This window comes from Staurois parvus, unplaced genomic scaffold (assembly GCF_062004578.1).
Source record: "Staurois parvus isolate SC_StPar_1 unplaced genomic scaffold, SC_StPar_1.0 ptg000387l, whole genome shotgun sequence".
Taxonomy (NCBI): domain Eukaryota; kingdom Metazoa; phylum Chordata; class Amphibia; order Anura; family Ranidae; genus Staurois; species Staurois parvus.
Window position 1 is genome coordinate 6,161,930 of NW_028318183.1, and position 21,564 is coordinate 6,183,493.

Sequence of the window (21,564 nt, forward strand, 5' to 3'; positions counted from 1 at the left end):
TGACCATTTGACATTTGGAACATTTTGGTAATTAGACCAGCTTCTGTAAAACAGGATGCAGTATACATGGACTAAAGTTGGCAGGATCGGCCCTTGTGTATTACACTTAATCGCCATCTACTGTAGTCCAGAATTAATTTGAATTTTTCCAGAGATTGTAAGAAGAATATGTAAAGAGTATTATACTAGTACATTTTTAAATATTTAATGATTATATATCCGGACTAAAGTGTTTGTGGGTTTTCACGAATTTGAATTTTAGCCTGTTGACGACTTAAGCTGCTACTTTGAGATTCTTGTATGACATTTGAATATGCATTAGCTGCTAAAACCAATGGCTACTACTCCATACTCTTACTATTTGACCTCTCTGTGGCTTTTGATACTGTTGACCACTCCTCCTCCTCAAAAAACAAAAAAAAAAAAACTCCACTCTCTTGGCCTACGAGACTCTACTCTCTCCTGGTTCTCCTCCTACCTATCGCAGCGCTCCTTCAGTGTTACCTACAACTCCTCCTCTCCATTCCCTCTTTCTGTAGGGGAAACTCTTGATTCTGTTCTTGGACCCCTTCTCTTCTCCATCTACACCTCCTCCCTTGGTCACTTGATAAACTCCCCATGGCTTTAAGTACCATCTCTATGCTGATGACACACAAATCTATCTTTCTACTCCTCACCCCTTCAGTCTCCTCTCGCATTATTAACCTACTAAGTGACATATCATGGATGTTGCTCCACTTCCTCAAACTAAATCTTTCCAAAACTGAGCTCATACTATTCCCTCCACCCCGTGCCCCCTTCCCTGACTTCTCCATCAAGATCAATAAAACAACCATCAGTCCCTCCCCTCATGCCAGGGTACTGGGTGTAATCCTAAACTCCCATCTGTCCTTTCAGCCCCAAATCCAATCACTGTCCAAATCTTGTAGACTTCACCTCTGCAACATCTCCAAGATACGACCGTTCCTAACCTCAGAAACCACTAAGCAACTTATTCACTCCCTTGTTATCTCTCGCCTTGACTATTGCAACTCCCTCCTCATTGGCCTACCGAATTGTAGGCTATTCCCTCTTTAGTCTTATGAATGCAGTTGCCAGACTCCTTCACCTTACTAACTGTTCTATATCTGCCAATCCCTCCACTGGCTTCCCATTGCCCAACAAATAAAATTCAAAACATTAACAATAACATATAAAGCCATTTATAACTCTGCCCCAAATTGCATCACCAATCTTGTCACTGTCCTCTCTGCTCCTCCCATGACCTCCTGCTCTCTAGCTCCCTTGTCTCCTCCTCCCATGCTTGTCTCCAGGACTTCTCCAGAGCCTCCCCCATCTTCTGCAACTCTCTATCCCAGTCTATCCGATTATCGCCTACTCCACTTTTAGGTGATCTCTGAAAAACTTATCTCTTCAGAGAAGCCTATCTTGCCTTTTAGCTAATAACCAAATTTTCTATTTATCCTATCAGTTCATCCCTCACAGGTATTACCTTTTTGTACCACCAGCCCCTCCCTCTTAGATTGTAAGCTCCAAGGAGCAGGGCCCTCCTAACCCTCCTTGTATTGAACTGTATCATTGCTGTATTGTCTCCCTTTATATTGTAAAGCGCTGAGCAAACTGTCGGTGCTATATAAATCCTGTATAATAATAATAATATTGCTAAAGTTCATGTGGGTAAAGTTCACTTTATTGTATCCACGAACATTTTTTTTATAATGCATGATTTTATATAAGCCAACTTGTAAAATGTTTTCTGACCCTTTTAAGCCGTTGCAAGTAAACTAGTCCTCACTGCTTACAGTTTGCAGTCTGGAGTTCTGGTTGTACTAGAGAACCTTAAATCTCTTGATCAGTGGCCCTTCCAGAGAGGAAAGCCATTTCTGGCTGGTTGTAATGGGAGATGTAGTAAAAAGACCCTCCAATGTGCTTAAGGCTGCACATTCCCAGTGTTCCATGCACTTGGTTTATTATGAGTGTAATATATGGAAGCTATCCTGTGGGAGTTTTGGAGACTGTAAATGGTCTCTCCTGATTAAATGCTCTGCGGTATCTGCCTCTCACACTTAAGTGCATCTGTATATTATTTTTATGCCTGTCACATAAATGACACTGCAAAAGATAAAGGAAAAATATTAGACATAAAATAGATCTATATCCATGTATAGACGGAAAAGGCATGCCCATCTTTTATGACTGCTGTGCCACCAGTATAGCACCAGATTGGCTATTTGTATGTACTATTAAAGGAAAATGAACAATTGAAGATGCTATTGGTAACTTGTTTTCTAAGGTTAAAATCCTTGACCATGTCTGTGTCCTGCTGGGGAGGTTTCCTTTAACTCACTCTTGTAGAAATTGAAGAGGAAGTGAGAAGAAATCTCTCCAAAGTGAGAGGAACTCTCCTCTTAGACATTGGTCCCCACTATAAGAATTGAATAGTTTAATGGAATTTCCCTTACTTATTGTGCTCATGATGGCTCTAGAATATGGGATTGCACCTCAGTTTGTCTGGTGACAACTGTCACTGGGACCAATAGATCACAATAAAAATACGGTAGAGGGTGTAAGCAAAGTGTTTTTTTTTTTTATCTATTTAACTCCTATTAAAAACTAAAATTATACTTTTTTAAAGTGGTTGTAAAGGCAAGCTTTTTTAGGTTAAAAAAAACAACCTTCCAATAGTAGCGCCACCTTCCCCTAAAACAGTTTTACCTGATTACTGTATCAATTCAGCCCTTTGCCAGGCTTCAGGTTTTGCTCCTGCTGAAGTCAGTCAAATCATGCGAGGAGGGGGGGGAGTGCCAAGCCATACTTTGTGCTTATAGACACACACACAGCCTGGCTTGGGAGCGCGCCCACATGTGCCCAGTCAATGAAGAAGAGTAGGAGCTGAAAAAAGCAAAAAAACTTTTTAATTGTATTTTAACCACTTTTCCCCAGGTGGACGTCATACAACATCCTTGGGTTTAAGTGGTGATGCTGTAGCTGTAGGCGTCATCCCGGTATGAAAATTGTAAGCCGGAAATTCCTTGTAATGTAGAAGTGATTTGAGTGGCTATAGAGCCACTCAGTCAGGAGGCAGAAAGGGGTCCCGATTGGGAAACCTGGGACCACTACTGGCCGCATTCTGTGGACTGAACAGAGAAAGAGGAACTGATGTTGTTCCACCCTCTCTGTGAGTTTAGAAACCGGAATCGACGAGGATTCTGTAACTTCCGGTTTCGTTTTTTTTACTGGTTTTTACCGGATTTTACAAGCATCTGATCAAACCGATCTTGGCTTGATCAGATGCTTTGGAGGCCTGAGGGGAGATATGGGGTCTACTAGACCCCAGATCTCTCCATAAAGAGGCCCTGTCACAGCCCATGCCATCACAAGGGATTTTGTTAATATCTTGTGATAGAAATAAAGTTGTTGGGGAAAAAAAAAAGGGACAGTGTGTGTGTTTAAAAAAAAAAAAAAAAAAAAAAATGTAAGCACCCCATCCCCCTGTGCTCACATGCAAATGCGAACCATATGCAAGTCCCACGCCTGTATATAAACCGTAATTGCACCACGTGTGAGGTATAGTCACGAACTTTAGAGTGAGAGCAATAATTCTAGCACCAGACCTCCTGTGTAGCTCTAAACTGGTAAAATTTAAAGGCTTCTAAAGCGTCATCCTATGGAGATTTTTAGGTAGCGCAGTTTGGCACCATCCCAGGTGTACACAAATTTGAAGCATGACATGTTGGGTATCTGTAAAATTTCTTAAAGTGTACTTTTTTCCAAAAATTTGTTTTTGAAAAACTGCTGCACAAATAGCTTGTGACATAGCTTGCAACACACACCATGTTATTCCCTAGGGCCTCCGCTTAAAATAAAATAACATTTATAATGCTTGCAGGTAATTAATTTTTTTTTTTTTTTTTTTTAAGAAAAAGAGTGACACTTCTCACATACCTGTAAAAATCAGCAGAGTTGAACTAGAAGGCAAGTTGTTATGAGAAGACTTTAAATTTGTACCATTTTTACTTATTTAACTTATGGGTAAAAAATATGAACAATGTTCGTGTTCTACCCAAGCAAAAATTACATTTAAATGTGTGAGTACATATTTAATTTAAGCAATAACACTAATGCTAGTCTCATATTTTCAAAGTTTACCACATGCGCTTTTAAGGAGAAACAAGTGGGCTCCTAGGTCTCTCTTTGGCAGGCTTCCTTAGGAGTTGGACACAGAATTAAAAATATCTAAGCCTGCATCTTGTGTGTAACCCTCTTTCACTGATCTCTCTGGACTGCTGCATAATTAAAGTGGATGGGACAATTTTAGAAGATTGAATTCCTTTGAAGCTGCATTAAATATGAAGGAGGTGCCCTTTGATTTTGATTTCAGGATGCAGAGTCCCTGTCATTCCCTTTTCTGAAATTTAGGCAGCAGGTTGCCCAGATACTAGTGTTTTGGCAGCAGTACATGCACCTGCAACATGTAGACAGGACCTTGATTGGCACTGATCTACAAGTATAGCTATAATGTCTATAAAACTAGAACCTTAGCAAAGTGGTAAGTGCTTTTTCCTTGAAGCACTGGATTACTAGGTGCATGGAGTCTGTACACTTCATGTATTTGTGTGGGTTTCCTCCTACAATTCAGAAACCCTACCAATTATTTACTGACTTCCATTCCTTTTGGTCTCTTTGTACATTTGTCTGCTGGGGTTGTAAATTGCAAGCATTTGTAATGGTCAAGATTAAAAAGGGATAAAATAAGTAATTTGTAACTACTGGTTTTTGTAGAATATTAGCGTAAACACCATGTACTTTTTTTTTTTTTTTTTTTTTTTTTTTTTTTTTTTTTATTGTAACTTCTGTTTCTACAGCTGCACCTGGAACTTGATGAGCCAGGTATGTTGATATCAGCCCCAAATTTCATAGGCTTAAAATAAACCTATGCTTTGCCCATGCAGGTTTTAGCAGGTTCACTATAGCACTCCCCAGTATCATATACAGTAGTTACACACCTTCTGGCGATTTCCCCACTACTCTATTCAGCTGCCAGGAGTGAAGGAAAGTCCTGTTTTATTCTACAAGTCATTAGAGTCCTGGCTTATGCAGAGCTATAGATGCCCTTTGTGACAGAGCAGATTGGTCCTGTACCTTTTTAATGAAGTGACTTCATGTTCCTCCATACATGGAAATAATTGTTTTGGCTTCTGGTGCTAAATGGAGTAGCAGGAGAGCAAAGAAAAAAAAATATGCTTTGGACGATTGGTGGATTAAAACAAACCCGTTGCTTTGCCCTGCAGGGTTCGATCAACTTCTGTACAACTGCCCTGTGGGATTTTGGCTGCTCGATCAGTGCTGAGCAGCATAATGTCAGAATACAATGGCTCAGTGAGGAGGACTCCCTATCCATATTGAGTGTTGTTGCATGGGAAAGAAGATTCAACTATGGTCAACCTTGGAGTTTCCACTCAAGTGACTCTATAGTATTCTCCTTCCCATCTCCTTCAGCTGCTACATAAAATTATATGTATGGAGGTGTGGAGATTGCTGGACCTGCACAGACAGCAATTTAGATACTCCTAGAAGAGGAGAGGACCATGTTTTGGTGGGGCAGTGCTAGGGAATTGAATTTCTGAAGTCAAATTTCCTGGTCTATTGCTGCACTTTTTCTTCTCCTCTTCATACTCTTCCTTTCCTCTTGGCCATCTCCCTCACTTTCCTATCTCTGCTAATCTTAGTTTCTTGACTCTTCTTTCTTCACCTCTAAGACCCTTTTCACACTAGCCATCTGATTTGAGCCCACCTGTCTATTTTTTTTTTTTTCATCGGACCCAATTGCACCCCTCTTCTCTTCTATGGCGTGACGGGAGTAAATAGACATGTCTGTTTTACTCCTGCTTACAACCAATACGATCTGCTGGAGACTGACAGATGGGGATCCGTTCCCTTTCTGTCTAGCGGATTAGATCAGATAGCAGCCAGGTGTATACGGACAGGTGGTCCCGTTACATCCGACGACCCATAGAAGAGAATGGGCTATGTCTGTTCCCACTCTGCATAAGTGGAGTGGACATGGACCAGTCATCCACTTGCTTGCTCAGAGGGGATCAGTGAACAGATCTCCTGCTGAAGAAGCAGACTTCTGGCGGAGTTCACTTATGTGACCGCAGGCTATCCCCGCTTCAGTCTATCTTGAATGCTGCAGCCAGACTCATCCACCTTACTAACTGCTCCGTGTCTGCCACCCCCCTCTGCCAATCCGTCCACTGGCTTCCAATTGCCCAACGGATAAAATTTAAAACGCTAACACTGACGTATAAAGCTGTTCATAATACTGCCCCAAACTACATCACCGATCTTGTCTCCAAATACCACCCAAAACGTACTCTCCGCTCCTCACAAGACCTCCTACTCTCTAGCTCCCTGGTCTCCTCCTCCCATGCTCGTCTCCAGGACTTCTCCAGGGCTTCCCCCATCCTCTGGAACTCCCTACCCCAATCCATCAGACTATCACCTACTCTGCTCACCTTTAGGCGCATTCTGAAAACCTATCTCTTCAGGGAAGCCTACCCCGCCCTCAGCTAATTACTGAACTTCTCCACTCTTCCTACCATTCCATTCCCCACAGCTATTTCCTCCTGTACCACCCTCCCCTCCCTCCTAGATTGTCAGCTTCAAGGAGCAGGGCCCTCAAACCCCTCGTGTATTGAATCGTATTGTTACTGTACTGTCTTGTGTACTGTCTCCCCCCATAATGTAAAGCGCTGAGCAACCTGTCAGCGCTATATAAATCCTGTATAATAATAATGTGAAAGGGGACTTACCCATTCTTAAACTTGAGACCTTGTAGAGGGACCTCCTTGCCAGGTTTAGCCTATTTCCTGCCTGATGGTTAAGTGGGCAGCACAGTGGCTAAATAGTTAACACTTCCGCCTGGCAGTACAAGGGTCGTTGGTTGAAATCCCAACCATGGCACCACCTGCCTGGAGTTTGCATGTTCTTCCTGTGCCTGCGTCAGTTTCCTCCGGGTACTCCGGTTTCCTCCCATACTCCAAAGACATGCTGGTAGGTTAATTTGATCCTTTCTAGTATGTATGAATGTGAGTTATGGAACTTAGACTGCACGCGCCTTGAGGGTTAGGGTTTGATGTGAATGTACTTTAAATATATATGTAAAGCGCTGTGTGAATTGACGGCGCTATATAAGTACTTGTAATAAATAAGTCATATGTTTGTGAGTATAAGTAGATTGTATAATTCTGTCAGGGCTAGGCCTCTTATGGTTTGTTCAATGCTATGATCCTGAGGATATTCAGATGGCTTTTTTTTTTTTTTTCCACCTGATGTGTTATAATATACGTAGGCTCGTGTACATGTGAGACTTTATTGTGAATAAACCAAGAAATCCTATAACATCGGTGTGTGCACTTCTGCAATGTTGTGGATGATTCTTAGTCCTCTTTTTCATGTTGCTGCTTTTAATCTTTGGAATCCTGTCAAATCCAAAATAAAGAATTAAAAATAATGCACTTTTCTTGTGAATAAACATTTTAAGAAAAGGATAAAAAAAGATAAATACTTGAAGTAAGCATGCAAATGTTTTTGACTTCCTTTCTTTTGGCGGTAGGGTCCATTTAAGCCACAAATACTCCTCTATCAAACACCAAAATCCATTCCCATTTCTTCAGAAAGATAACTTGGACCCTGTGCATTGCATAGTGGGTGAGATGCAGAATGTTTGATCTCCCCTAAATGAAAGGGGGAGATTTGTGGCAGCTCTAGGTGATGCTGCGGGAAGGATGCTGAAGAAAGATACCTGCTTTCAACTCCTTGCTTGGGCTTTAGCTTTCTACTAAAAAATGTTATCCCAACATTTCATATTCCTGATATGCACCTTTTATACCATGTACTTGTATGAAAAAGTATCCTATTCTTGTATTGCATCTTTTGTGAAATCTCTGGTGTTCCTGACAGTTTCTCTGATTTCCTCTAATGATTAGACGTCATCTGACACATTTTCCCCTGCACAGTTATTCACTGGGAAGGCCAGTATACTGCCGTTTCTCCTTCCTTAGCTGTCTGATCTCCTTATGCAGCTGAAAACAGAGGGTATGTGGTCACTTATGAAAAAACTTAAGTACCTGTTTTTTATATGTATATAGAAATGTTTTGTCCTTCATTTCTATATGAAACAGAATGGGTTGCTCTACAAGGTGGGGGTTCACATATACTTTGTTGATATGTGCACAGGTTTGTTTTAAACAAAACTTAAAACCCCAGTGCTGTCATAAACGCACACTAAGATCAACTTGAGTAGAAGCCAAATTTCAGTAAATTTTTGAGTTGTAGCAGCATTTGTGTAGAGAAAAGTACACAGCCTGTGAGCATACAAGGTCCTGGTAGGAATGGTACAGGATCCCACTGCTTTATGACAAGTGCTTACTGTGGCCACCTTGCTAGTTTTTGGCTACATTCACATAGACTTTTAACCATGCTGCAAATCGCAGCAGCAAGAATCTACTGATGGGTTTGATAACTGGGTGTGGATAGCTGCACTCAGCCAATGCAGTGCAATGACAGGCTGTTGGTGACCACAGCTATTCATGACTGTTCACACAGCCAGTGCTTGTGGCTGGGCACACAGAAAATTGTTTGTCCACCTATCTGCATACAACTGTCAATTCTAGTAGCAGGAATAAATAGATTCTTGTCACTGGGATTTGCAGCATTTTTTAAATGTGCAAATACAGCCTTTTAAACCCTTTAGCTGCAGGTGCATATACTGCTGTCAAAACAGTGGCTGTCATCTATTTGCTAGCTCTGATACTTTATTTTAATGAGCATCCTAGTACACAAAGTATGTAAATATACAAAGCCACAGGCTCCTTGGCACAGTGCTCTAGACCCTGGAAGTTTACTTCACATTTGTACGTTAAAGAACATTTTAATGCATCCTCTTAGTTTTGTGTTGTGGTGCATTGACCTTTTTAAAGCTTTTCTTTTTTTTTTTCTCCCCCCATACTGAAAGGTGTAGACCTCACCTGTGGGGCCCACTGTCTTGACTAGTAGTGCTCAAGTTGTATTTTTTTTTTGCTAGCACACTTGAACTTCTTAAAGGTTGGGGTAGTGGACATTTATTTTACAGCTGAAGCAATGGGTTGCTGTCTTGCAAATTATGGGGGATAATTAAGAGATCATCGACCTCTTTCCATTCCACCAGATTTTACAACTGGGAGGCAGGAAAGTAGGTCCAGGTTTTGAAGCTGAGCGAATCCATATCCATAAAGCGGAGCTCCACCCCATAAGGGAAGTTGCGCTTTAATGACTCATCCCTGGCTCCCCGTTAAGAATTGGCAGCTTTTGGGGAGCAGGTACCAGATTTTTGACAGGTACCAACTTCTGCTCTGACCTCCTAGACAATTAGAAGTGGAAGTTTTTTTTTTTTTTTTTTTTTTTTTTTGGAACCTCTGCTTTAAGGTCTTGTTGGGTCATTTAGGTTAATTTTAGGGTCCCTCTTCTTCCAAATAGGTCCTTGAAATACTTCATTAGATTTTTTTTTTTCTTTTTTAATACTCAGGGATTCAGCAAGCATTATATTTTAGAAAATATAATAACTATAGCATCCACACCATTTTAACTCTAGCCATAACTGATAATGAGTTTACATTTTCTCCTAAACTTTTGCAGTCAAGGAGCAAGATTAAGATATAGTATTCAGTAATACACCTAAAGATATGTATCCCCAAATATTTTAAATACTGCTTACATCTGAATATGGGGCATGGAGTCAGCCGGCCTGTCTCAATTGATCACCTGACAAGAGAAACCTCAAATTACCCAAAAGACGTGGTGTTAGAGAGGTGTGGTGTCAGCCAAAAACAGCAAGGTGTCATAGTCCACAATGCAGTGTTATCCTGGCTTCCTCATAAGGAAAAGAAAATAAAGTAGGTTCAGGCAATAAGGTTCCTTTTGGCTTTATATCATAGAGGGGTTAAAATGTGAGTCGTTTAAAAATATCCTTTACAGTGAGCATGTTGAGTTACCATTGCAGTGTTTCCTTTAAACACACTATGCTTGCCCTTTCATACACAGGTACACATGGTACCAGTGATTATCAATGCTCTAGTAAATCTTATCCATATAAACTAAATTTACAGGATACCTAAACTCCTAGAAGAAAAAAAAAGCACCCTTACAGCCCTTAGATGTGTTAGGTAGGACTTAGATGATGTTTTCTTTCCTGCATGCTAAAAATCTGAGATTCTGGTTGTAATCAAGTCTATCAATGGATTGACATTGGTGCAATAAGCCTACCCATAGATGGATCGAATCTCGGCTGGTCCCTGCTGAGCTACCCGACATTTGATCCATCTATGGTCGGCTTTAGCTGTACTAATTTTCTTTGTCGCTTTGGGGGGGGGGGGGTGGACATTTTCAGCAAGTACAGAATATAACTGGTTGATCCTGACAAATGTCCTTTTATCACTTTCTGTGAGTTGAACAGAATAGCTTCCATCCTAACTATCTTCTACAATCTTAAGTTACCCTGCCCCCATGTAATAGAAATGAAGAGATACAAACGTGTTTGTAGTCCATATCAGGAGAACAGCCTTGAGTGACCACCATGGCTCCCTCCTAAGATATAGTGCAGAAGTGATATAGAGACAGGAATTGTTATTTGTACGATTACCATGTGAAAATAAAGGAAAAGAAGCTTTTGAGATGAGAAAACCTATGCATCCACCACACCGAAGACTAGTGTTTTGCAATACGTTCTATTTTTTGTTTTAGGTTTAGATATACTATAAGGGATCATGGTTGTACAGATGAGCATAATAATGCTGATGTGAGTTTTATTAATAGGTTTGGAGTGGCACAGGTCTATTATGCTGCTCATTGTCTTTTTTTTCTTGTCTTTTTACAGCGGTCATACAGGCGCATTTGCTGTGTGTTAGTGTTGCATAAGGGTGTTTTGCTGAATACAGAAGTGCTCTTATCTTTTATCGGGATTTTTATAGGTGGCTTTTACACTGCTCAAATAAGATTATAAATGACATTTGTGCTTTTCTGCCATTTTGTGTAGCAAATATGAAAGATTTAGATGACCAGGGATATAAACCACTTTGTTGCTGGAGGAGAGTTGCAGCAATTTTAAATAGGTATTTATTATTATTAATGCTCTTTATCAGCAGGAAAGCAGTTTTTATTTTTTGCATTAGTTTTCATTTGTTTCAAGAATTACATTATGCAATATTATTACAATATATTTTTTTGCAACCCATCTTTTTTTAAAGCCAAATTTATATTGTTGTCCATGCCTGTGTTGGGGAGGTTTCACCTCTTTTGGTCTCTCAGCATGTGACTGCAAGAAATGAGGGCATTGCTGACCTCTTGTAGTATTTTAACTGGCTTTCATGGTTATACAGTGCCTTCAGCACTGGTCCACCCAGCTCCTGATCGTTTTGTACAAGGCTAGGAGCTGTTGGTGACAGTATGGCTTTCGTGCTGGGAGCGTACAGCGGCACGTATATAAGTGTGTATGTGTGTGTGTGTGTGTGTGTATATGTATATGTATATGTATATGTATGTATATATATATATATATATATATATATATATATATATGTCATGGCCGAAATTGTTGGCACCCTTGATATTTCTCCAGGAAATCATGTATTTCTCACGAAACGTATTGCATTAACACATGTTTTGCTATACACATGTTTATTCCCTTTGTGTGTATTGGGACAAAACAAAAAAAGGGAGGAAAGAAAGCAAATTCGACATAATGTCACACAAACCTCCAAAAATGGGCTGGACAAAAGTATTGGCACCCTTTCACAACTGCGGATAAATAAGAATGTTACAAGCATGTGATGCTCCTGTAAACTCACCTGGGGCAAGTAACAGGTGTGGGCAATATAGAAATCACACCTGAAAGCAGATAAAAAGGAGAGACGTTCACTTAACCTTTGCATTGTGTGTCTGTCTGTGCCACACTAAGCATGGACAACAGAAAGAGGAGACGAGAACTGTCTGAGGACCTGAGAACCAAAATTGTGGCAAAATATCAACAATCTCAAGGTTACAAGTCCATCTCCAGAGAACTAGATTTGCCTTTGTCCACAGTGCGCAACATTATCAAGAAGTTTGCAACCCATGGCACTGTAGCTAATCTCCCTGGTCGTGGACGGATGAGGAAAATTGATGAAAGATTGCAACGCAGAATAGTCCGGATGGTGGATAAGCAGCCCCAAACATGTTCCAAAGACATTCAAGCTGTCCTGCAGGCTCAGGGAGCATCAGTGTCAGCGCGAACTATCCGTCGACATTTAAATGAAATGAAACGCTATGGCAGGAGACCCAGGAGGACCCCACTGCTGACACAGAGACATAAAAAAGCAAGACTACAGTTTGCCAAAATGTACTTGAGTAAGCCAAAAGCCTTCTGGGAAAACGTCTTGTGGACAGATGAGACCAAGATAGAGCTTTTCGGTAAAGCACATCATTCTACTGTTTACCGAAAACGGAATGAGGCCTACAAAGAACAAAACACAGTACCTACGGTAAAATATGGTGGAGGTTCAATGATGTTTTGGGGTTGTTTTGCTGCCTCTGGCACTGGGTGCCTTGACTGTGTGCAAGGCATCATGAAATCTGAGGATTACCAAAGGATTTTGGGTCGCACTGTAGGGCCCAGTGTCAGAAAGCTGGGTTTGCGTCCAAGATCCTGGGTCTTCCAGCAGGACAATGACCCCAAACATACGTCAAAAAGCACTCAGAAATGGATGGCAAAGAAGCGCTGGAGAGTTCTGAAGTGGCCAGCAATGAGCCCAGATCTAAATCCCATTGAACACCTGTGGAGAGATCTTAAAATTGCTGTTGGGAAAAGGTGTCCTTCCAATAAGAGAGACCTGGAGCTGTTTGCAAAGGAAGAGTGGTCCAAAATTCCGGGTGAGAGGTGTCAGAAGCTTATTGATGGTTATAGGAAGCGACTGATTTCAGTTATGTTTTCCAAAGGGTGTGCAACCAAATATTAAGTTAAGGGTGCCAATACTTTTGTCCAGCCCATTTTTGGGGTTTTGTGTGACATTATGTCATATTTGCTTTTCTGCCTCTGTTTTATATTTGTTCCAATACATACAAAGGGAATAAACATGTGTATAGCAAAACATGTGTTAATGCAATACCTTTTTTGTGTGAAATACTTGATTTTCAGGAAAAATATCAAGGGTGCCAACAATTTCGGCCATGACTGTATATATATATATATGTGCTGAAGATATGCAGACTTTTAGTTTGTCATTTTGCTGAAGTTAAGCCTTTTCTGTTCTGCAGCTGGAAGGGATTTTTCATTTTGCCTTGAGAAGCAGACTCTGTTGGTTTTACCAGCTTTGCACTATGGTAGTTCATACCCCTGAAGTTTGTGTGTGTCTTTGCTCAGCCACCCCTGTGGAGTGGGAGGGAGCAGCTGGCTCAGGCTTTCTGTGCTTCGCTGAGAGGCTCAGCCAGGTGCCACTCCAGACTCTGGGGTGGATCCTGACTTTGAAGTTGGGATCTTTCCCCAGCCTGGACCGGTTGAGTGACGTCAGCAGACTTTAGTCTGCTGTCAGCTGAAAACGGGTCACAGGACTGCAGAAAGAACTGCACTTCTGTGATCCACAGGAGAAGTACAGCCAAAAGCGCTTTGGTTGTACTTCCTAATTTCAGCAAATAAGAAATGCTGTGCAGAGATACAAAGCAGCATGTCCATGCTGACAGGAGAGAGGACTGTGTTGTTTACACACAGGTCTTTCCCCTGTCAGCTTTGACGACGATTACCCAGTGCTGGGTGGGAATCTGCACCCGGGACCTGGTGATTGACAGCCCCATCTGCTATTGGCAGTGTGGATAGGGCGTCGCGCGTGCCTTCTCACTGGAAATGCAAATCATGTGCGTTTGTGTGTGATTTTGCGCAGCTGCACCCCCCTGTAGCAGTACTTCTTCTATAGGGCGGATGGCAAGTGGTTAATTTGCAGGGGATTTCCCTTCCTGTTTTGTCTAGGATATAGGAAGTGAAGGGAAATCTCCCCAAAGGGACACGGATGACAACAAAATAAACAAACGGGTTATAACCTTCTCTTATTTTATCCAAAAGGAAAAAAAAGTTTTCCCTATAGTTGTCCTTTAAATTCTTTTAGGCTAGGTTCACATCCATGCAGATTAAGGTTGATGCATTTTCCAGGTGCATTTTACGTTTTTTTTTTTTTTTTCCCCACGTCCATTTTATGGGGGTTTTTTTTTTCTTGCTTTTGTTTATGCATTTTGCGCTTTGTGGGACTTTAGCTTGTTGTCAAGGCGTCTGCCTACTGCTTAACAACCATGTTTGCTGGTTCTTAAGAACACCAGCTGCCCACCCGCTCCTTAACAACTAGCTTAGTCACACAAAACACAAAATGCATTATCAAACTTCCATTGAAGTTTATTACATGCAAAATGCAATCTGCTGCAGGAAAAGTCTCTGACCCTTTTCAAAAATCCACACTGGCTCAAAGCGCACAGATGTCAACTAGATCCATAGGAAATCATGTTAAAGGAACTGTAGTGCGTTTCTGAAAACTCGAAAATGCACTTTAATCTGCATAAGTGTGAACCTAGGGTTATATCTTCCTGAAGTTTAGTTTTTAGGTACACTAAGGCTTATAAACAAGAGTTTTTTGTTTTCAAAGCTTCAAGTCCACATCAAATATACATTATTCAGCCTGTCCAGTTACTAGGATCTAATAAGGGCCTTTTTTCGTTGGCTTTGGCCATGGCATCAGTTTGAGATGCTTCTGGGATCATTCAGAATTGAATGACCGGTTTATTTGACCTGCAGTTGACCTTATGGCCCATTTCAAGCTGGTTTTGCATCCCCATAGACTTGTATAGGAATTAGTGGTGCACCAAAATGAAAATTCTGGTGCCGAAACCAATACCGAAAATTCAGAATTTACGTGGTAGAAAACTGAAACTGAAATGTCTGTGTATGTGGGGGTGGGCAAGCTCAAATTTATATATTTTTTTTTCTTTAAACTTTTAATGTGTTTTTATTTATTTTTAACTTATGATTTTGCTATCAGGGGACTATAGCATGAGTGACAGGTCCGCTTTGTAGGGGATGGGGGGGCAGGAGAGAAGTGAATGCAGTGAGGGAGCAGTGTATACACCCAGGCTCCCTCACTGGCTGCCCCTATGTCACTAACTGTTTTTAAATGTAATTACAGACTTTTTTTTTTTTCTTCATTATAGCTGTAAGAATGAGCTGTCATTCTCCCCTCTGCTAAAGGAAACTAAAGGGCGGGGTCACTGGGTGACCCCGCCCCTTAGCGGAGGAGAGGATGACAGCTCCTTCTCGGAGCAATAGTGAAGGGGGGAAAAAATCTGGTAATTACATTAAAAAAAAAAAAAAAAAAAACAGTATTGTTTTTAAATGCAATTATTGGCTTTTTCTTCACTATAGCTCCGAGAATGAGCTGTCATCCTCCTCCGCTAAGGGACAGGGTCACCCAGTGACCGTGCCTCTTAGTTTCCTTTAGCGGAAGTGATCTGAGTGCTTATGTCACCCAATCACTTTTACAGCAGCATAATGCCTATGTTTTGTGTTTTTTTTTTTTTTTTTTTTTTTTTTTTTTTTTTTTTTTTTTTTTTCCTGAAATACACAAAATGGCTTTGCAAATGTCATGTGACGTAATAAATTGCAACAACCACCATTTTGTTCTACAGGGCCTCTGCTTTCAGAAAATATACAATGTTAGGGAGTTTAAATTTTCTAGCAAAAGAAAAAATGCTGATTATTATTATTTTTTTTTTTTTACGTGTGAAAGGATCACAATTGGCCCAGATGGCATGTTGCAAGATGCCTGAAATGTGCTACATTTTCATTTTGGTTTCTGTTTCAATATCAAGAAAATCGTTATCCAAGATGCTGAAGGAAATGAGTCTGCATAAAATGTTAATCTTTAGACCAGACTTGGGTAGCCAGAGGTTACAAAGTTATGTGTAAAATTGTGTATTGTCTTTTATTTATTGCTAGAAAAGAAATTTTGGAGGTGGGGGGGGGGATAGATATATTAAAATAAAAATTTCACTCAACATATCTCAATCAGACCAATCCATTACATAGTAGACTTGCTGTTTATCTTCCTGATTCAGTCCTACCCTTATGGCTCCCCTGGCACAAAGTACCATTTAGAGGTATCAGAAACGGAGCATATTATCACCCTGCTGCTGACACAGTTTGAGGCCTGTTCATCTGTGGTCCATTGTGACCTTTTGGATTGCAGTATATTTATGACTGTAGCTATAAGTAACCAGCCATTGATAACTTGTCTGAACTCCCCCCTTCAACGATCTGGTTTATGCACTAGGGCTCATGCACACTAGGCACTTCTGAATGCCTTTTTCCTAATTGAAGAAAAAGCTGCTTTAGGTGCATTTTTAACAGTGCTGTTTTTCTAACGCATTTAGCACATCAAGCATTTAGGCATTCATTGATTTTCTTTGTCAGAATATTAAATTATTCTGGCCATTCAATTGAATGAATGCTCAAGAGCTAAATGTGGCTAACATTTAGGCGCATCAAGTTTTTTTTCGTTTTTTTTTTTTCTGCCCAAACACTCTTCTCCTGAACGTGATTTTGGTGTATTCATATTTCTGCTCCTGCATGGACACATAAAGCCCCAACATAAAGGGGAATTTAAGAGCATTTACTGGGCAACTTTATTTAACCACTAGCCTACAGGGCACTTATACCTCCTTCCTGCCCAGGCCAATTTCCAGCTTTCAGCGCTGTTGCACTTTGACAATTGTGCGGTCATGCAACACTACCCATATGAAATTTTTATAATTTTTTTGTGACAGAGCTTTATTTGGTGGTATTTAATCACCTTTGGGTTTTTTATTTTTTCGTAAACCAAAAACCACTGAAAATTTTGAAAAGTTTTTTCTTAGTTTTTGTTATATAATTTTGTAAATAAGTGATTTTTCTCCTTCACTGAAGTACACTAATCAAGCTGTAGTTATAGGCACTGATGAACACTGATAGGCTGCATTGATGGGCACTGGTAGGTGGCACTGATGGGCCTTGACAGGCATCACTGATGGGCACTGAAAGGCAGCACTCATATATGGCACTGATAGGCGGCACTGATAGTTGGCACTGACTGGTACTGATGGGTGACACTGAAAGGCAGCTCAGATGTGCACTGATATGTGGCACTGATGGGAACAAGCAGGTGTCATGGATGAGCACTGAGAGCTGGCACTGATGGACACGGACAGGTGGCACTGCTGGGGCTACGCAGATCATCAGGGCACACTGATCATCAGTGCCCTGATTATCTGTGTACATGTCCCTTTAGCAATCATGCACACAGAGATGGACACGGTTCAACCATTTTGGCTCCAACCTCCATCTTGGCAAAGGATAATCCATTTTGTACAAATATATCTCCCCTCATTCTCCCTCTCTGAGAGTCACAGTGACATTTGGTCGGTGTGTGTGTTAGAAGTGTCACAGGCAGGCCAGGGCACAGCAGGACGCTCCGAGCTATAAACCATCTTTGAGCTGGGTGCTGGACTGGCTGGGAAGCTGAGCAATCTGGCACCTCGTAAAAAGATAACCCTAGCCTTCCCCTGAGTTCAAAGGAAACTAGATAAGACTTTTAAAATCCATTTTTTCCCCTCTATCACATCTTGGAATATGAGAGACTTACATAAAAACCAGGCATATCTTCAGATTGCTCACGATCAGACAAATCGTTTGATAGGACACACTCCCTGACTGGAATACCTAGGAAAGCAGAAAATTACATCTCTTGAACCATTCAAGTCTGTAAGTTATATTTCATATCTAACCGTTCCTCAAATGCGTCTGTATATTAATCTACCCGCGGGTGGAATGGTACTTGTGTCTAGGAAAAGATATGAGCTAAGAGAGATTTTGGTTCTAGTTTGGATCTCCGCCCAGACAATCCCTCCCCAAATGAGGCATTGGTCCTTTGCTTCAGAGACCACCCCTGCTGGGGGACTACAAAATAGGCTCTCAGGCTTAAGAGTTGAAGTTGAAGAATTCTCCCGTTTAACATCAGAACCAGCTTGGGAGACGTGCCCTTTTGCTCTGAAACTTGATCTGCTTAACCCAAGGCTGATTGGCAAGTACATTAACATTTTACCTCCTTTCTGTTACCTCTTTGCTGTGCTATTGTTCTCTGTGCGTGTGTATGAATGTATGTGTGTGTATGTATGTATATGTGTGTGTGTGTGTGTGTATGTATATGTATATGTATATATATATATATATATATATATATATGTATATATATATATGTGTGTGTATGTATGTAATAAATATATATATATATATATATATATATATATATATATATATATACACACAACTTTTTTCTGTAAATCTTTTTATTGCACCCTTTTGACCTTTTTAGTAATCTTTCTTTCTGAAAGTGTTGAACTGTTTCTATAGCTCGTTAATGCAATTTACGAATTCCTGCCTCTAAAAGAGCACTACTGTTTGTTTAACCCTCTGTATAACCTATCTGCGGTGACAGTGCTATACAGACGATTATCTCAGCCATCATAGTGTTAGTGCTGATATTGCTGAGTTTCCTTTTTCTCTGTACAAAAAGGAAGTGGTGGCAGTGTGAAGGGTTAATTGCGTAATTAACCTGACCCAGTAACAATTGCATTCAGGCTGCCGGTACATAGATTTGTGGTCCATTAGCTGGAAAATCGTTGGGCAGGGTGCAGCTGGGCATGGCGTTGTTACGCACGTGACACGTTTTCGATTGTCTAGTCCTTCGGTCACGAGTCTGGTGAGAAGGTCAGGGGTCTGACTCCTCGATCATCACAGTCCCCTCCGAGGAATGCCAATTACCGGCTCTCCTCTCCTCACGAGCTGTCAGCGATAACCGGCATTTCCCTGTTTACATGTGATCAGCTGTGATTAGACACAGCTGATCACATGAACGAGCCGACCTCTTCGACTCTTTATGTTGTTCGGTGATCCGCTGTGTCCAAGGGACACAGTGCACTGCCGATCGCCACGCTTCCAGAGCCGCACATGCACGGTTAGAATGGGAGGACGTCATATGACGTCCTCCCAGAACGAGAGAACCGCAATGCGCCTGTCATTTTACTATATGGCGGGCGGGAGGCGGTTAAAGTGTTTTGTTTTTTGTTTTTTTGTGTTTTTTTTTTTCCCCTCTGTTGCATACAACTTTCACCACTCTAAAATGTGATTATTAGGAGCACCTATGGGTAGACTGGACATTGGGATCCACTCACATTTTTAAAGATGCAGTGATTTAATGCGTGTTTTGTCAAGACCGCATATTCAGTCGACTGTGCATCACAGCATGGGGTAAGTGTGCAACTGCATTGTGGTGCACTGATGTGTGGTGGCTTTGGGGGGCCTTTTTAAAATGAATGTAACCATGATATGTACGCTGTGTTAACATAGGTGTGAATCTGCTCTAAAGTATTTGTATATTCATAACAAGCAGTAAAGGTACTTTGAAACAAACCCTCTCTGACCTCGAGCCGCAGATTTCTTTGTGCTTGTGGATACTGTGCATTATAGGCCTGTGTAGTTATTCATCCACAAAGATCACAGTAAAGACTTTGAAGTCGGGTTTCAATCAGTCCAGCAATTTACAGCAATAAGAGCACACAGATCTTTTGTAGTAAAAATGGTACATTTATTAATGTCACTCAGACTTGAAAAAGATGATGAATTCCTTGAAATATGTTGCCTGCCTAACCCTTTCTTGGATACAGTTTATACCCCTCCCTCCCTAGGGTGACTTCAGGAGACCAGGACTGCCACTTATTGTTATGATATCAATTGTCATGTCAGAGGATTTGATAACAGCTGAGAACTGTACTGCAGCCCCGCCAATGATCATGGGATACAAGATGCATCTGACTTACCATGGCCTTAGACACAGTTTGCCCTTGTGACATTTTCTGATCTGCCACTCTGTTTTCATTAAATGTGCCATTTTTCATTGCGTGAGAGCAGTGCTTTACTACTTTTTTGCTTGTATAGTTATAGTACATGACTGCTTTCATTCTGCGGAGCTGCTTGATCAAGTGCATCCTAATCCTGCATAGCCTGGCTGCAAATTCCTGTCTCTGCTCCTTGAGGGTACCGTGTGCTTTTGCCACTCGTTTTTAAATTTAACAGCATACAGCACCTGATGTTTGTTTACATTAAGGCCCCAGTCACATCTGTGCATAGTGGGAAGGCTTCTTCCCAAGCATGTTCCTTGCTTGTTAGTACATGTTGCGCATAAGGCAACATTCACTTGAATTGCTGCCTTATGCGTGGGAAATGCCCCAAAAAATCTCCTGTAATTTTTTTTTTTGTTTTGTAGTGCAATTTGGTGTGTTTCCTTACCTCTCTTTTTGGCGTATTTGTAGAGTGTTTGTCCTGTGGCCAAACATGCGTCAAACGCCCACTACCCACGCTTAATGACAAGTGGGATGCGCATTTTTGTGCAATTTGCCACATGTTCGGAAATGTGGAGATCCTAACAGGGCCTAAAAGGCTGGCAGGCTGCCAAGTCTCTGCTTCCAAAGAAAATCGGCCCATGTCTCCCTGTGTCAGGATTGCTAAAATCTGTAGTGACATTTTCCTGCTTTTATATGTTCACATTCTGTTAGCTGGATGACGGTGCCGTTGCAAAATGTAGGTCACCAATGATAGAGCATTACATGCATGCAAGTAGGGGTTACTATGCCACTTCCCCACAATGTCCAGCATAGTGAGGCTGTAGTTGGTAGCTACAATATCCTGTAGTACGATGTGAGCCTAGGAGGAGAGCTGTGATTTCTGTGCCTCTGGTGTGACCTTTGGAAGGCAGATGTCTTACATGGTGTAATATATTTTAGATAACTTACCAGTTAAATATGCACTTAGTACTGATAGATTCATGCTTTAACCACTAACTGCCTCTTTTTTCTTCATCTTAGGAAAGATGACCGTGATTATGCTCTGAAACAAATAGAAGGTACTGGAATTTCTATGTCTGCATGCAGAGAAATAGCTGTAAGTAGAATTTTACTTTACATTAGTCAATTCGCCCTCTGCCTTCACAAATCATGCTGCTTGTACATGGATCAGGGTCTTTTGTGTTATTTCAGTTAACCCCTATATTCCCAGATATATGGTAGTAGTATATTTTTGTTGATTTACGGTATTTTTTCATGTAATTTTCCAAACTTAGACCCCTTTCAAATGGGACGGACTCCGTTTAGATCAGCAGGGGATCTGTCTGCTGAGTAGAGCAGGCAGATGACACATCTGTGTCTGCTCAGTTTAAGAATAATCCTCTCTGCTCTATGGGTGGCCTGGTGTAAAACTAACTCTGCTGTCTGTTTTTACATCTAACTGTCCTGTGATCCAATCCTAAATGGAGGGAGATGGATCGTCTTCCATGTGTTTTTTGTTTTTTTTTGTTTTGTTTTTTTAGTACTCTATTGGATTGAAGATAGGCATGTAAACGGATGGTGCAAAAACTGACAGGCAGACCT

The 21,564-nt window shown here is 41.1% G+C and overlaps 1 protein-coding gene across 2 annotated transcripts in view; it reads left to right on the top strand.

Moving 5' to 3' along the window:
• Positions 1-21,564, top strand: part of CDK8 (cyclin dependent kinase 8) — a 115,235-nt gene that overhangs the window by 26,307 nt on the left and 67,364 nt on the right. The window contains exon 2 of one of the 2 annotated variants that reach the window (XM_089685821.1): positions 21,004-21,079. In XM_089685821.1, coding sequence (XP_089541947.1) covers positions 21,004-21,079 — 76 coding nt within the window. The remainder of the gene's footprint in view (positions 1-21,003; positions 21,080-21,564) is intronic. The other variant, XM_089685822.1, reaches the window with a different exon arrangement.